The following is a 16,755-nucleotide window of genomic DNA, read 5'->3' on the forward strand; positions in this document are numbered from 1 at the left end:
TGTGACAAGCCCCTAGTTAACCTCTCACTCAGTGTGAGTCACTGTAAGGATTTAGTGTTTCAAGCCCCTAGTTAACCCATGAAAGTACCTTCCTTAGTGTGAGTCACTGTAAAGATTTCTTGTGACAAGCCCCTAGTTAACCTCTGACAGTACCTACCTTAGTGTGAATCACTGTAAAGATGTCGTGTGACAAGCCCCTAGTTAACCTCTGACAGTACCTGCCTTAGTGTGAGTCACTGTAAAGTTTTCGTGTGACAAGCCCCTATTTAACCTCTGACAGTACCTACCTAAGTGTGAGTTACTGTAAAGATTTCGTGTGACAAATCCCTAGTTAACCTCTGACTTAGTATGAGTCACTGTGAAGATTTAGTGTGACAAGCCCCTAATTGACTGCTGACTTAGTGTGAGTCACTGTTAGGTTTTAGTGTGACAAGCCCCTAGTTAACCTCTGACAGTACCTACCTAAGTGTGAGTCACTGTAAAGATTTAGTGTGACAAGCCCTTAGTTAACCTCTGACAGTACCTGCCTTAGTGTGAGTCACTGTAAAGATTCCGTGTGACAAATCCCTAGTTAACCTCTGACTTAGTATGAGTCACTGTGAAGATTTAGTGTGACAAGCCCCTAGTTGACTGCTGACTTAGTGTGAGTCACTGTAAGGTTTAAGTGTGACAAGCCCCTAGTTAACCTCTGACAGTACCTACCTAAGTGTGAGTCACTGTAAAGATTTAGTGTGACAAGCCCTTAGTTAACCTCTGACAGTACCTACCTAAGTGTGAGTCACTGTTAGGTTTTAGTGTGACAAGCCCCTAGTTAACCTCTGTCAGTACCTGCCTTAGTGTGAGTCACTGTAAAGATTTCGTGTGACAAGCCCCTAGTTAACCTCTGTCAGTACCTGCCTTAGTGTGAGTCACTGTAAAGATTTAGTGTGACAAGCCCCTAGTTGACCTCTGACAGTACCTGACTTAGTGTGAGTCACTGTAAAGATTTAGTGTGACAAGCCCCTAGTTAACCTCTGACTTAGTGTGAGTCACTGTAAAGATTTAGTGTGACAAGCCCCTAGTTAACCTCTGACTTAGTGTGAGTCACTGTAAAGATTTAGTGTGACAAGCCCCTAGTTAACCTCTGACTTAGTGTGAGTCACTGTAAAGATTTAGTGTGACAAGCCCCTAGTTAACCTCTGACTTAGTGTGAGTCACTGTAAAGATTTAGTGTGACAAGCCCCTAGTTAACCTCTGACTTAGTGTGAGTCACTGTAAAGATTTAGTGTGACAAGCCCCTAGTTAACCTCTGACTTAGTGTGAGTCACTGTAAAGATTTAGTGTGACAAGCCCCTAGTTAACCTCTGACTTAGTGTGAGTCACTGTAAAGATTTAGTGTGACAAGCCCCTAGTTAACCTCTGACTTAGTGTGAGTCACTGTAAAGATTTAGTGTGACAAGCCCCTAGTTAACCTCTGACTTTGTGTGAGTCACTGTAATGATTTAATGTGACAAGCCCCTAGTTAACCTCTGACTTAGTGTGAGTCACTGTAAAGCTTTCGTGTGACAAGCCCCTAGTTAACCTCTGACTTAGTGTGAGTCACTTTAAAGATTTAGTGTGACAAGCCCCTAGTTAACCTCTGACTTAGTGTCAGTCACTGTAAATATTTAGTGTGACAAGCCCCTAGTTAACCTCTGACTTAGAGTGAGTCACTGTAAAGATAAAGTGTGACAAGCCCCTAGTTAACCTCTGACTTAGTGTGAGTCATTGTAAAGATTTAGTGTGACAAGCGCCTAGTTAACCTCTGACTTACAGTGAGTCACTGTAAAGATAAAGTGTGACAAGCCCCTAGTTAACCTCTGACTTAGAGTGAGTCACTGTAAAGATAAAGTGTGACAAGCCCATAGCTGACCTCTGACTTAGTGTGACACGCCCCTAGTTAACCTCTGACTTAGTGTGACACACCCCTAGCTGACCTCTGACAGTACATCATGTCACCCCTTACCTTCACCTCCTTCCGTAGCTTACTGTACTGGGAATAGGCAACTAAAAAAATACAAATGACATTCATATGATTTTGTACTTTGACTCAATAATGATTAATTTAATGTTTCCAATTAATAATTGACAAAGCTATATCAACCATGACTGGTCCTATCAGTAAGTGTGAGTAAGAAAAAGTTCATCTTTATAACGATTACTCTACATAGAATTGAATAAAAACAAATTGGAGATGACTTTCCGGAAGTAATCCAATTATCGTTTATTTTTTTATTTTCTTTATGTTCAGTTCTGGAGTAACTCTTTCCTTTTTTCCATGTACTATAAATTATCGTGTCAAATAATAACCTTTGATGTCGTCTGGTGCCTCTTCAATGTCTTCCTGAAAAAATTAATCAACAAAACTTTTAACTTCTGTTTTCAAATGATCATATTTAGGGTACAAGCATAATGAAGTATCCAATTTCCCCACATATTGTTCATATATCATCAAAATACGTTCAGCAATTCAAAACTTATTATAGAATAGTGTAACATTGACTTTTAATCCATAGCTGTGACCTTGGCCTTGATTGTATACACCCAGGAGTTCCACATAACCAACTGTACGGTACCAAATTAATATAATTTTTCTCCACCTTGAAGGTAAGAAAGAAAAATCTCAACCCGAGTGGAAAGATTCTTAAATGTCTAGCCAGAGGGCCAACCATTTTTTAATCTTAATTACCATGCGGGTTGAGATTTTCTGTCTCGCTTCCAATGTCAGGAATGATTATTTTCTCCCACCTGAATCACAAGTGGTAAATGCATGGAACACAAGAGTTGATTTACAGTTTTAACAACAAATATAATGACTTATCTTCCATGATTTGTTATTATTGATGCAACTTCAATGTATTGTTGATGTGACGTCAATGTATTGTTGATGTGACGTCAATGTATTGTTACTGTGACGTCAATGTACTGTTGATGTGACGTCAATGTAATGTTGATGTGACGTCAATGTATTGTTTTGTTGATGTGACGTCAATGAATTGTTGATGTGACGTCAATGTAATGTTGATGTGACGTCAATGTAATGTTGATGTGATGTCAATGTAGTGTTGATGTGACGTCAATGTAGTGTTGATGTGACGTCAAGGTAGTGTTGATGTGACGTCAATGTATTGTTGATGTGACGTCAATGTATTGTTGATGTGACGTCAATGAATTTTGATGTGACGTCAATGTATTGTTGATTAAACTTAAATAAATTGTTGATGTGACGTCAATGTATTGTTTTGTTGATGTGACGTCATTGTATTGTTTATGTGACGTCGATGAATTGTTGATGTGATTCAATGTATTGTTGATGTGATGTCAATGTATTGTTGATGTGACGTCGATGTATTGTTGATGTGACCTCAATGTATTGTTGATGTGACGTCAATGTATTGTTGATGTGACGTCAATGTGATGTTGATGTGACGTCAATGTGATGTTGATGTGACGTCAATGTATTGTTGATGTGACGTCAATGTATTGTTGATGTGACGTCAATGTATTGTTGATGTGACGTCAATGTATTGTTGATGTGACGTCAATGTATTGTTGATGTGACGTCAATGTATTGTTGATGTGACGTCAATGTATTGTTGATGTGACGTCAATGTATTGTTGATGTGACGTCAATGTATTGTTGATGTGACGTCAATGTATTGTTGATGTGACGTCAATGTATTGTTGATGTGACGTCAATGTATTGTTGATGTGACGTCAATGTATTGTTGATGTGACGTCAATGTATTGTTGATGTGACGTCAATGTATTGTTGATGTGACGTCAATGTATTGTTGATGTGACGTCAATGTATTGTTGATGTGACGTCAATGTATTGTTGATGTGACGTCAATGTATTGTTGATGTGACGTCAATGTATTGTTGATGTGACGTCAATGTATTGTTGATGTGACGTCAATGTATTGTTGATGTGACGTCAATGTATTGTTGATGTGACGTCAATGCATTGTTGATGTGATGTCAATTTATTGTTTTGTTGATGTGACGTCATTGTATTGTTTATGTGACGTCGATGAATTGTTGATGTGATTCAATGCATTGTTTATGTGACGTCAATGTATTGTTGATGTGACGTCGATGAATTGTTGATGTGACGTGAATGTATTGGTGATGTGACGTCAATGTATTGGTGATGTGACGTGAATGTATTGTTGATGCGACGTCGATGTATTGTTGATGTAATGTCAATGTATTGTTGATGTGACGTCAATGCATTGTTAATGAGACGTCAATGCATTGTTGATGTGACGTCAATGTATTGTTGATGTGACGTCGATGTATTGTTGATGTGATGTCAATGCATTGTTGATGTGACGTCAATGTATTGTTGATATGACGTCAATGTATTGTTGATGTGACGTCAATGTATTGTTATGTGATGTCAATGTGTTGTTGATGTGACATCAATGTAATGTTGATGTGACGTCAATGCATTGTTGATGTGACGTCAATGTTTTGTTGATGTGACGTCAATGTATTGTTGATGTGATGTCAATGTATTGTTGATGTGACGTCAATGTATTGTTGATGTGATGTCAATGAATTGTTGATGTGACGTCTGTTTTGTTTTGTTGATGTGACGTCAATGTATTGTTGATGTGATGTCAATGTATTGTTGTTGTGACGTCAATGTATTGTTTTGTTGATGTGATGTCAATGTATTGTTGATGTGATGTCAATGTACTGTTGATGTGATGTCAATGTATTGTTGATGTGACGTCAATGCATTGTTGATGTGACGTCTATGTATTGTTTTGTTGATGTGATGTCAATGTATTGTTGATGTGACATCAATGCATTGTTGATGTGACGTCAATGTATTGTTGATGTGACGTCAATGTATTGTTACTGTGACATCAATGTAGTGTTGATGTGACGTCAATGTATTGTTGATGTGATGTCAATGTATTGTTGATGTGATGTCAATGTGTTTTTGTTCCATTTGGCTTTAATTCATCTAATTGAATCAGGATTTATAGTTGACCACAACAGTTGAAGAACAATCGTCAAAAACATATGTAAACAAAAGTTTTAATCAAACCCATGACAGTTACCTGCTTTGGTTTTCGACTATGATCTTTGCAGAATTGGGTTTCCCAATGCTTCAGGGTTTTCTTTAGACTAGATATTGTATCCATGTCTGAAAAATTGATATGACAATTTGTATTCCCTCATCTGTCGGCAATAAATATAACACAGTAACACCTAGGTCACCACGCAGATCAATCAACAGTGTCCATTTCCCTGGGGCACGGGTAATGATAAAAAAACGTTTCACACTGAAAACCGTACACAATTATTAATAAATATGTCTATGGTTGTCAATACCAGACAAATTATTCTATAGAGTATCCCCGAACATCACGATTGTTGACAGATCTTTAATGTCTAATAAATATTTTTTGTCTTCATATAGCCCTAAGTAACGAAGACACACGGCAGAATTGGCATACTTTTGTTAAATGTAGACAGATTATCAATTTGTGGAAATAAGTTTCCTGTCTGGTGGTTGACCTCTGATCATGACACATGACCCCCTAAACACTGCTGACTTTTTGTCTTGTTGTCTTATAATTTACAGCAAATGAATAATTTGCACTGTAATATAATTTATGAAATTGTGTATCAGCTGGCAACTGATGAAAAGTTATAATGAGTGGAAAGTTATCAAAGCTCAGACAAGATTGATTTCATTCAATGAATTTATATACCACTTGTTGAGAATCCGTTTTGATTAGAAATGAGTTCCATGAGATATCTTGTACAGATAAGAACACAGGGAGGCACACACAGATGGACCACTGATGAAGTGGTTACCTCACACTCCCTCACTAAGTGTAGGGGGGGGGGGGGGGGGGGGGGGGCTATAACTATCATATCAGCTGTTTTGCGAACATTAATTTGATGCTTGTGTGTTGTGGTTTTTTTTACAATAACTAAGCTGTATGGGTTTTTTTGTACAATAACTAACCTATGTGCTTTTTTTCTTTTTTTTTCTATAATGACAAGAGGCATCTTCCTGAAGGTATTTTGTAAACTACTCTTACACATGTACATGTATCTACTAACACAACCTGTTGAGAACGACAACATATATAGATGTCCCAATGCTGACAGAACACATATATAGATGTCCCAATGCTGACAGAACACATATATAGATGTCCCAATGCTGACAGAACACATATATAGATGTCCCAATGCTGACAGAACACATATATAGATGTCCCAATGCTGACAGAACACATATATAGATGTCCCAATGCTGACAGAACACATATATAGATGTCCCAATGCTGACAGAACACATATATAGATGTCCCAATGCTGACAGAACACATATATAGATGTCCCAATGCTGACAGAACACATATATAGATGTCCCAATGCTGACAGAACACATATATAGATGTCCCAATGCTGACAGAACACATATATAGATGTCCCAATGCTGACAGAACACATATATAGATGTCCCAATGCTGACAGAACACATATATAGATGTCCCAATGCTGACAGAACACATATATAGATGTCCCAATGCTGACAGAACACATATATAGATGTCCCAATGCTGACAGAACACATATATAGATGTCCCAATGCTGACAGAACACATATATAGATGTCCCAATGCTGACAGAACACATATATAGATGTCCCAATGCTGACAGAACACATATATAGATGTCCCAATGCTGACAGAACACATATATAGATGTCCCAATGCTGACAGAACACATATATAGATGTCCCAATGCTGACAGAACACATATATAGATGTCCCAATGCTGACAGAACACATATATAGATGTCCCAATGCTGACAGTTAAACCTGTGCCTTTACCAGCACTTGTGCTCTACAGTGCATGGCTGACCTAGGGTGGTCAGACATACCTAACATCTTATGGCCAACCAGGACAGGTCATTTTTACTATATCAAACTCTATACTTGACACTTTGAATCAATACATGATACTGGCATCCTCCAGTGTGTGGTAATTAATGATTTTCAGGTTGATTTCTATCTATAAGAAAACCAGATAGCCGCTTTTGATTTCTTTTGATTGGTTACATTGTTGCGGAGGTGGTCTTTAGGTTGTGTTAAATGTGAACATGTGTAGCTATGCCAAGTTTAATGTTATTGGAGAGGACCACACATGATCTGGGGTACAAAAACAACCTCCTCAGTTTCACCGACTTTTAAGTTTGTTTTACAAAGATTGAAACCATTAAGTGCAGACAGATAGACTGGAACATTCCTGATATCAAAGTGAGGATCACATACTCCAGAGTATGATACAATCAACATGATAACCGTTATAACAGACTAGCTAGATCATAATGAACTATCCCCTTTGTTAACACAGCAGTAATGGAGAAATATAGAATTACTATTTTATTACTATTGAATTTCAAAGCAACCGAAATATCCTGTTCAACATTTATTCCAGTTTTGACATCATACTTGGTCTCGTGTTCAACTTTCATTCCAGTTTTGACATCAGTCTTGGTTTCGGTGTCCAGATTTGATATCAGACTTGGTTTCTGTGTCCAGTTTTGACATCAGACTTGATTTCTGTGTTCAACATTTATGTCCAGTTTTGACATCAGACTTGGTTTTTCTGTCCAGTTTTGACATCAGACTTGGTTTCTCTGTTCAGTTTTAACATCATCTATATGGATCGATACTCTCTCTTCACTGCTGTCCATACATGTGTCAGGGGAGGCAACTCAATTTAGGATCTATTTCCTACCGGTACTTTGTTATTTGCTAACCTGCACTACATTAAAAATTGGTTAGGCCAAAACAAACAGAAACACTTGTGCTTCCGCTATCATCCTCAGAAAAGATATGGTAGGTATATACAGTAGGTAGGTATTTTATTTTATTTTATGTATGGTTTTGAGAAGTAGGTCAGAGGAAACTATTTGCTTCCTGAAAATGCATCAACTTAGCTAACTAGTCAACATAAGTGTTTTGGCCAAACTCTGCTACAGTAATAACCTAAATAAAGGGAAGCTATGTTACTGTACATACAAAATCCATAATGTAGTGAGACAGGGATCTTTAGAGGAGTCCAATGTTAGGGCACAGTGGGCCTGTGTCCCAACGTTAGGGCACAGTGGGCCTGTGTTCCAATGTTAGGACACAGTGCGCCTGTGTTCCAATGTTAGGGCACAGTGGGCCTGCGTTCCAATGTTAGGGCACAGTGGGCCTGTGTCCCAACGTTAGGGCACAGTGGGCCTGTGTCCCAACGTTAGGGCACAGTGGGCCTGTGTTCCAATGTTAGGGCCCAGTGGGCCTGTGATCCAACGTTAGGGCACAGTGGGCCTGTGTTCCAACGTTAGGGCACAGTGGGCCTGTGATCCAATGTTAGGGCCCAGTGGGCCTGTGTTCCAACGTTAGGCCACAGCGGGCCTGTGTCCAAACGTTAGGGCACAGTGGGCCTGTGTCCTAACATTAGGGCACAGTGGGCCTGTGTTCCAATGTAAGGGCACAGTGGGCCTGTGATCCAACGTAAGGGCACAGTGGGCCTGTGTTCCAATGTTAGGGCACAGTGGGCCTGTGTTCCAACGTTAGGGCACAGTGGGCCTGTGTTCCAACGTTAGGGCACAGTGGGCCTGTGTTCCAACGTTAGGGCACAGTGGGCCTGTGTTCCAACGTTAGGGCACAGTGGGCCTGTGTTCCAACGTTAGGGCACAGTGGGCCTGTGTTCCAACGTTAGGGCACAGTGGGCCTGTGTTCCAACGTTAGGGCACAGTGGGCCTGTGTTCCAACGTTAGGGCACAGTGGGCCTGTGTTCCAACGTTAGGGCACAGTGGGCCTGTGTTCCAACGTTAGGGCACAGTGGGCCTGTGTTCCAACGTTAGGGCACAGTGGGCCTGTGTTCCAACGTTAGGGCACAGTGGGCCTGTGTTCCAACGTTAGGGCACAGTGGGCCTGTGTTCCAACGTTAGGGCACAGTGGGCCTGTGTTCCAACGTTAGGGCACAGTGGGCCTGTGTTCCAACGTTAGGGCACAGTGGGCCTGTGTTCCAACGTTAGGGCACAGTGGGCCTGTGTTCCAACGTTAGGGCACAGTGGGCCTGTGTTCCAACGTTAGGGCACAGTGGGCCTGTGTTCCAACGTTAGGGCACAGTGGGCCTGTGTTCCAACGTTAGGGCACAGTGGGCCTGTGTTCCAACGTTAGGGCACAGTGGGCCTGTGTTCCAACGTTAGGGCACAGTGGGCCTGTGTTCCAACGTTAGGGCACAGTGGGCCTGTGTTCCAACGTTAGGGCACAGTGGGCCTGTGTTCCAACGTTAGGGCACAGTGGGCCTGTGTTCCAACGTTAGGGCACAGTGGGCCTGTGTTCCAACGTTAGGGCACAGTGGGCCTGTGTTCCAACGTTAGGGCACAGTGGGCCTGTGTTCCAACGTTAGGGCACAGTGGGCCTGTGTTCCAACGTTAGGGCACAGTGGGCCTGTGTTCCAACGTTAGGGCACAGTGGGCCTGTGTTCCAACGTTAGGGCACAGTGGGCCTGTGTTCCAACGTTAGGGCACAGTGGGCCTGTGTTCCAACGTTAGGGCACAGTGGGCCTGTGTTCCAACGTTAGGGCACAGTGGGCCTGTGTTCCAACGTTAGGGCACAGTGGGCCTGTGTTCCAACGTTAGGGCACAGTGGGCCTGTGTTCCAACGTTAGGGCACAGTGGGCCTGTGTTCCAACGTTAGGGCACAGTGGGCCTGTGTTCCAACGTTAGGGCACAGTGGGCCTGTGTTCCAACGTTAGGGCACAGTGGGCCTGTGTTCCAACGTTAGGGCACAGTGGGCCTGTGTTCCAACGTTAGGGCACAGTGGGCCTGTGTTCCAACGTTAGGGCACAGTGGGCCTGTGTTCCAACGTTAGGGCACAGTGGGCCTGTGTTCCAACGTTAGGGCACAGTGGGCCTGTGTTCCAACGTTAGGGCACAGTGGGCCTGTGTTCCAACGTTAGGGCACAGTGGGCCTGTGTTCCAACGTTAGGGCACAGTGGGCCTGTGTTCCAACGTTAGGGCACAGTGGGCCTGTGTTCCAACGTTAGGGCACAGTGGGCCTGTGTTCCAACGTTAGGGCACAGTGGGCCTGTGTTCCAACGTTAGGGCACAGTGGGCCTGTGTTCCAACGTTAGGGCACAGTGGGCCTGTGTTCCAACGTTAGGGCACAGTGGGCCTGTGTTCCAACGTTAGGGCACAGTGGGCCTGTGTTCCAACGTTAGGGCACAGTGGGCCTGTGTTCCAACGTTAGGGCACAGTGGGCCTGTGTTCCAACGTTAGGGCACAGTGGGCCTGTGTTCAAATGTTAGGGCACAGTGGGCCTGTGTTCCAACGTTAGGGCACAGTGGGCCTGTGTTCCAACGTTAGGGCACAGTGGGCCTGTGTCCCAACGTTAGGGCACAGTGGGCCTGTGTTCCAACGTTAGGGCACAGTGGGCCTGTGTTCCAATGTTAGGGCACAGTGGGCCTGTGTTCCAATGTTAGGGCACAGCGGGCCTGTGTTCCAATGTTAGGGCACAGCGGGCCTGTGATCCAACGTTAGGGCACAGTGGGCCTGTGATCCAACGTTAGGGCACAGTGGGCCTGTGTTCCAATGTTAGGGCACAGTGGCCTGTGTTCCAATGTTAGGGCACAGTGGGCCTGTGTTCCAATGTTAGGGCACAGTGGGCTTGTGTTCCTTTCAATATACACAAGTAGTCCCTACAAAATCCTTGTTACCCTTTATTTCCTATTGAACTTGTTAAATGTCTCATTTTTTAAATTTGATTTGTATTTAATTGTTCTTTATTATTCATCAAATTCAGTTTTTTCCTGAACAGGGAGATAATACCTTTTTGGGGACTTTTTATTTTGTGGACAAAATTGTCTTTTGAATTAACCACCGTCTACTGCAGTCCTCGTCAATTTTTCCATTTATTTCTCTGAACTCTTACAATAAATGCGAATTTAAAACAATTATTCAAGTATTTCTTATCCAGTTATGTCATATCATCCCATGTTTTCCATCTATGACCTCTTCCTACTACTGTATAACAGCTAAGGAATTTAAAGGGGAAAAATCTGCCTCACTAGAAAGCTAGCTTTACCAGTGATGTGTTATAACCCAGGGACCCGCTCACTAGTTCAGCAACGTCGAGCGTGGTCAAGTGGTATAACCCAGGGACCCGCTCACTAGTTCAGCAAACTCAAGCGTGGTCAAGTGGTATAACCCAGGGACCCGCTCACTAGTTCACCAACGTCGAGCGTGGTCCCGCTCACTAGTTCAGAAACGTCGAGCATGGTCAAGTGGTATAACTCAGGGACCCGCTCACTAGTGCAGCAACGTCGAGAGTGGTCAAGTGGTATAACTCAGGGACCCGCTCACTAGTCCAGCAAACTCAAGCGTGGTCAAATGGTATAACCCAGGGACCGCCTCACTGGTTCAGCAACGTCGAGCGGGGTCAAGCGGTATAACCCAGGGACCGCCTCACTGGTTCAGCAACGTCGAGAGTGGTCAAACTGTATTACCCAGGGACCCGTTCCCTAGTTCAGCAACGTCGAGAATGGTTAAACGGTATTACCCAGGGACCCGCTCACGAGTTCAGCAATGTCGAGCATGGTCAAGTGGTATAACTCAGGGACCCGCTCACTAGTTCAGCACCGTCGAGAGTGGTCAAACTGTATTACCCAGGGACCCGTTCCCTAGTTCAGCAACGGCGAGCGGGGTCAAACGGAATTACCCAGGGACCCGCTCACTAGTTCAGCAACGTCGAGCATGGTCAAGTGGTATAACCCAGGGACCCGTTCACTAGTTCAGCAACGTCGAGCGTGGTCAAGCAGTATAACCCAGGGACCCGCTTACTAGTTCAGCAACGTCGAGCGTGGTCAAGTGGTATAACCCAGCGACCCGCTCACTAGTTCACCAACGTCGAGCGGGGTCAAGCGGTATAACCCAGGGACCCGCTCACTAGTTCAGCAACATCGAGCATGGTCAAGTGGTATAACCCAGGGACCCGGGGGCTAGTTCAGCAACGTCGAGCGTGGTCAAGCGGTATTACCCAGGGACCCGCTCACTAGTTCAGCAACGTCGTGCGTGGTCAAGTGGTATAACCCAGGGACCGCTCACTAGTTCACCAACGTCGAGCGTGGTCAAGCGGTATAACCCGGGGACCCGCTTACTAGTTAAGCAACGTCGAGCGTGGTCAAGTGGTATAACCCAGGGACCCGCTCACTAGTTCACCAACGTCGAGCGTGGTCAAGCGGTATAACCCAGGGACCCCCTCACTATTCAGCAACGTCGAGCGTGGTCAAGTGGTATAACCCAGGGACCCGCTCACTAGTTCAGCAACGTCGAGCGTGGTCAAGGGGTATAACCCAGGGACCCGCTCACTAGTTCAGCAACGTCGAGCGTGGTCAAGCGGTATTACCCAGGGACCCGCTCACTTGTTCAGCAACGTCGAGCGTGGTCAAGCATTACCCAGGGACCCGCTCACTAGTTCAGCAACGTCGAGCGTGGTCAAGCGGTATTACCCAGGGACCCGCTCACTAGTTCAGCAACGTCGAGCATGGTCAAGCATCACCCAGGGACCCGCTCACTAGTTCAGCAATGTCGAGGGTGGTCAAGCGTTATAACCCAGGGACCCGCTCACTAGTTCAGCAACGTCGAACGTGCTCAAGTGGTATAACCCAGGGACCCACTCACTAGTTCAGCAACATCGAGCGTGGTCAAGCAGTATAACCCAGGGACCCGCTCACTAGTTCAGCAACATCGAGCGTGGTCAAGCAGTATAACCCAGGGACCCGCCCACTAGTTCAGCAACGTCAAGCGGGGTCAAGTGGTATAACCCAGGGACCCGCTCACTAGTTCACCAACGTCGAGCGTGGTCAAGCAGTATAACCCAGGGACCCGCCCACTAGTTCAGCAACGTCAAGCGTGGTCAAGTGGTATAACCCAGGGACCCGCTCACTAGTTCCCCAACGTCGAGCGTGGTCAAGCAGTATAACCCAGGGGCCCGCTCACTAGTTCAGCAACGTCGAGCGTGGTCGAGCAGTATAACCCAGGGACCCGCGCACTAGTTCAGCAATGTCGAGCGTGGTCAAGCAGTATAACCTAGGGACCCACTCACTAGTTCACCAACGTCGAGCGTTGTCAAGCGGTATTATCCAGGGACCCGCTCACTAGTTCAACAACGTCGAGCGTGGTCAAGCGATATTACCCAGGGACCCGCTCCCTAGTTCAGCAATGTCGAGCGTGGTCGAGCAGTAGGTATTACCCAGGGACCCGCTCACTAGTTCACCAACGTCGAGCGTGGTCAAGCGATATTACCCAGGGACCCGCTCACTAGTTCAGCAATGTCGAGCGTGGTCAAGCAGTATAACCCAGGGACCCACTCACTAGTTCACCAACGTCGAGCGTGGTCAAGCGGTATTATCCAGGGACCCGCTCACTAGTTCACCAACGTCGAGCGTGGTCAAGCGGTATTACCCAGGGACCCGCTCACTAGTTCAGCAACGTTGAGCGTGGTCAGTAGCTGGATGGCTGACCACCAGCACAAGACTTTTCAGAAGGGGGAATAGTGTATACTTATATATAATTAACAGCTATGGAATCTGAACGGAAAATACTGCCTCACTGGCAGACTAGCTCTTCCAGTAGTATGGTATAACCTGAGCAACCTGCTTACTAGTTCAGCAAGAGTGGTCAGTAGCTGGATGGCTGACCACCCACATTTTACACTACTCTGTTACATATTAGTTAAACCAAAACCCCTAAACAACATCTATTATTTGATAAGAAGTGATTAATACACCATCAGTTGTCCTGTAATAAACTCAATATTCAGCAAAGACCGGCCAATGAGAGCCCTGCATCCGATAGTGTCACATACATGCCTGATTTCCTGGGAGACCAATCTTTGAGTTTATTACCTTCATCAGATTAAAGGAAATTTGGGTCCAAATAAGGGATGAGCAGCGTATTTCATTGCGTAAAATCCTAGTATTTTATTCCACTATAGTTCTATGAAATAGGGTACAAAATAATAGTTTTTGCATATGATAATAAGAAGCATTAACAGAGTATCACACAGTTGAGATATCAGACTGAAGAAGCAGATTTTAAAATGAAATTAAGTTTGACAGGTTTAAAGCATGCTGTCATTCTTTTGCTGTTCATTGTCAGATCAATATGTACAATAAATACATAACTGTAACACTAATAGAATAAAAGTAATGACTGCATGTAATCTAAGGAATACTGTGAATATGATCTGGGAAACTGCAAAAAAGTTTAACTGGGATTACTAAACATAAACACAACAACAGCTGTAAAATGTAAACAACTGTTTGGGTAGACATCTAAACTAATAGTGGTTAAGAGCTCAGAAAGAAACCTCTTCTGTCCCATCGGTTTCTGTGTGTATCTGGACTGTCACTATGTGTACGAGGTAGCGTACTAGGACAATCAACCTGTGGCTGTCAACATCTAAACATGCTTACCTGTGTCAGCATGTGTACATACATCTGTCAATCGCCATGTTCCATTTACCCGCGGAAACTCAAAACGAGGCTGGTGGGGAATTCCAAAAAACTACACAAAAATTTGCGGTGGTGCAAGAAAGATAACTCGAACAGTTTAGGTCTCGCACAAGATGTCAAAATTGTCATGAATCAAGAAAAATGTTTGACAGCGATTAATTAAACTACGCACAACAGTGCAACATACTTTTGACGTCATTTCGTTTTAGATTTGCTTCAAAAAGCTGCGTCAGGGAACTTGCCAATGCATGTTTTTTTCACTTAAGAAAGCAGATGTATCATTTCATTCGATCACTGGTCCCTTCAGCTAAATATCTGGGCATCAAGCAAACTTAAAATGGTCAATACAGACAACATCATAGCTAATGGCAGCAAATATTTAGGCTTCCTAAAAGGAAATTTAAAAACATCATGTCAGAACATCAAGACTCAGGCATATCTGGCGCTAGTTCGACCAAAACTGGAATATTCATGTACAATATGCATGGGACCCTCACACAGTTGAACAAACTTCTAAAATCGAGATGGTCCAACGACGAGCTGCCAGATATGTCTGTAACAGGTACCATAACATCAGTAGTCCTACAGATATGATAAATTCATTAAACTGGCCAACACTACAAGAAAGAAGACTCCGCACAAAATTAATAATGTTCTACAAAATAGTCTATCAAATTGTAGCAATCCCATCTGCTATTCTCATACCATCAGACAGTAGAACCCGCAAAAAATCATAATTTCACTTGCAGACACATTTCAACCAAAAAAAGATGCTTTAAAATTTTCATTTTTTTCCTTATACCATAACTCAATGGAATTTATTACCAATCCATACAGTCACTGTCACAACAGTCGACACTTTCAGAGAACAGCTCACACCAGCTGTTCTCCACAAATTCATTTATTTTTTACAAGCCTATGTACATAGTTTTAATCACAATTTGAAATGTATGCACTCCAAATTCATTTTCATTATTTTGGTATTCTTGTAAATATATATATAGGCCACGCTGCGCAAAACAGTAAATAATCCTCAGATCATTGAAGGACAACTGATAACCTAAAGAAAAAGAAGAAAGTCACAAATAAGGTATATTTTCTTAAAAAGTCGCATTTTACGGACCGTTACTTAACGGCTAGACCCAGTAATATCTAAATTCTCCAAATACTGTCGCTCCAATTTCTATAAACCTTTGCAGATCGTTTGAATAGATTAAGAACTTGCACCAAACCGAATACAGGCAAACGACATAACACATTCATCTAGAAATCATATTGCGAATGAACGGACATTTTGAACAACTAAAAACACTACACAAATGATACAAGTGGGTTTCCTGTATTTTTTGCAACATTAAAAAATGATATAGACTTTCAAGTATCATATATTATTGCCGTAATTACAAGTCTTAAAAAATTGATGGGAAAATATGACGTTGCATGCTTTATGACGTCATAGTTATGATGATTCCAGCGTGGGCCGAACTTATCCCAGACCGCACGTTCGAACAGGCACGGGGCACAATCGACCATCCAATATTCCGATAGACAAAGACAAATAATTCTTCGGATATAGACGTGTATAGCGATTTTTTTATTATTTCGTGTAATTTCTCTTTCAAATGGTTATATGCACACATACATTTCAACAAACACCATACTGCCCAGAACGACTTTAATAAATCTGGGCCGGACTTTCCCCAGTATCCTCTAAACACAAAAACAAACATCATATCGAGAACAACGATTAATCAGAATGTAGGTCAAATAGTTCATTTTGAACTTTTATTTAGCACTAACATCTGATGGATTAGGGTTTTGGTCAGTGAGGCTTAGATTTGATGACGTGTCCGACACCAGTATGACGTAGATCTGTACTTTTACGTACTATTCGTGTCAAAGTTGACCATGGCAAGATCGGTCCCGGATTAGGTCCGGCCATCCCTCATATTTTCGGTCTTTAGCATATATTTTCATTTTTGATGATTTCAGCGGTTAGGTTGGCTATATAGGACATTCACATCGAAAGAAGACTCATTCATAAAATTATTAAAAGAGAGAAAGATACTTTTGGGAGGGAGAAAGACCTTGCTGTTTTCTAGTTTTGCGAACTTTCTGTAAACCAAATTGCTACTTTCGTATTGATGTAATATAGGAATTTAATGAAATGTCTATTCTGAGCAGG

The 16,755-nt window shown here is 43.2% G+C and overlaps 1 protein-coding gene across 1 annotated transcript in view; it reads right to left on the reverse strand.

Annotated features, from left to right (window-relative positions):
• LOC110462649 (ATP-dependent DNA helicase Q4-like) overlaps positions 1-14,578 on the reverse strand; it is a 291,960-nt gene extending 277,382 nt beyond the window's left edge. The window contains exons 1-4 of the mRNA XM_021516717.1: positions 14,532-14,578; positions 5,094-5,179; positions 2,329-2,362; positions 1,985-2,025 (exon numbers count right to left, since the gene is read on the reverse strand). Coding sequence (XP_021372392.1) covers positions 1,985-2,025; positions 2,329-2,362; positions 5,094-5,177 — 159 coding nt within the window. The 5' untranslated portion in view covers positions 5,178-5,179; positions 14,532-14,578. The remainder of the gene's footprint in view (positions 1-1,984; positions 2,026-2,328; positions 2,363-5,093; positions 5,180-14,531) is intronic.
• Between the last annotated feature and the right edge of the window lie 2,177 nt (positions 14,579-16,755).

Source organism: Mizuhopecten yessoensis, unplaced genomic scaffold (assembly GCF_002113885.1).
Source record: "Mizuhopecten yessoensis strain PY_sf001 unplaced genomic scaffold, ASM211388v2 scaffold1461, whole genome shotgun sequence".
NCBI classification, from domain to species: domain Eukaryota; kingdom Metazoa; phylum Mollusca; class Bivalvia; order Pectinida; family Pectinidae; genus Mizuhopecten; species Mizuhopecten yessoensis.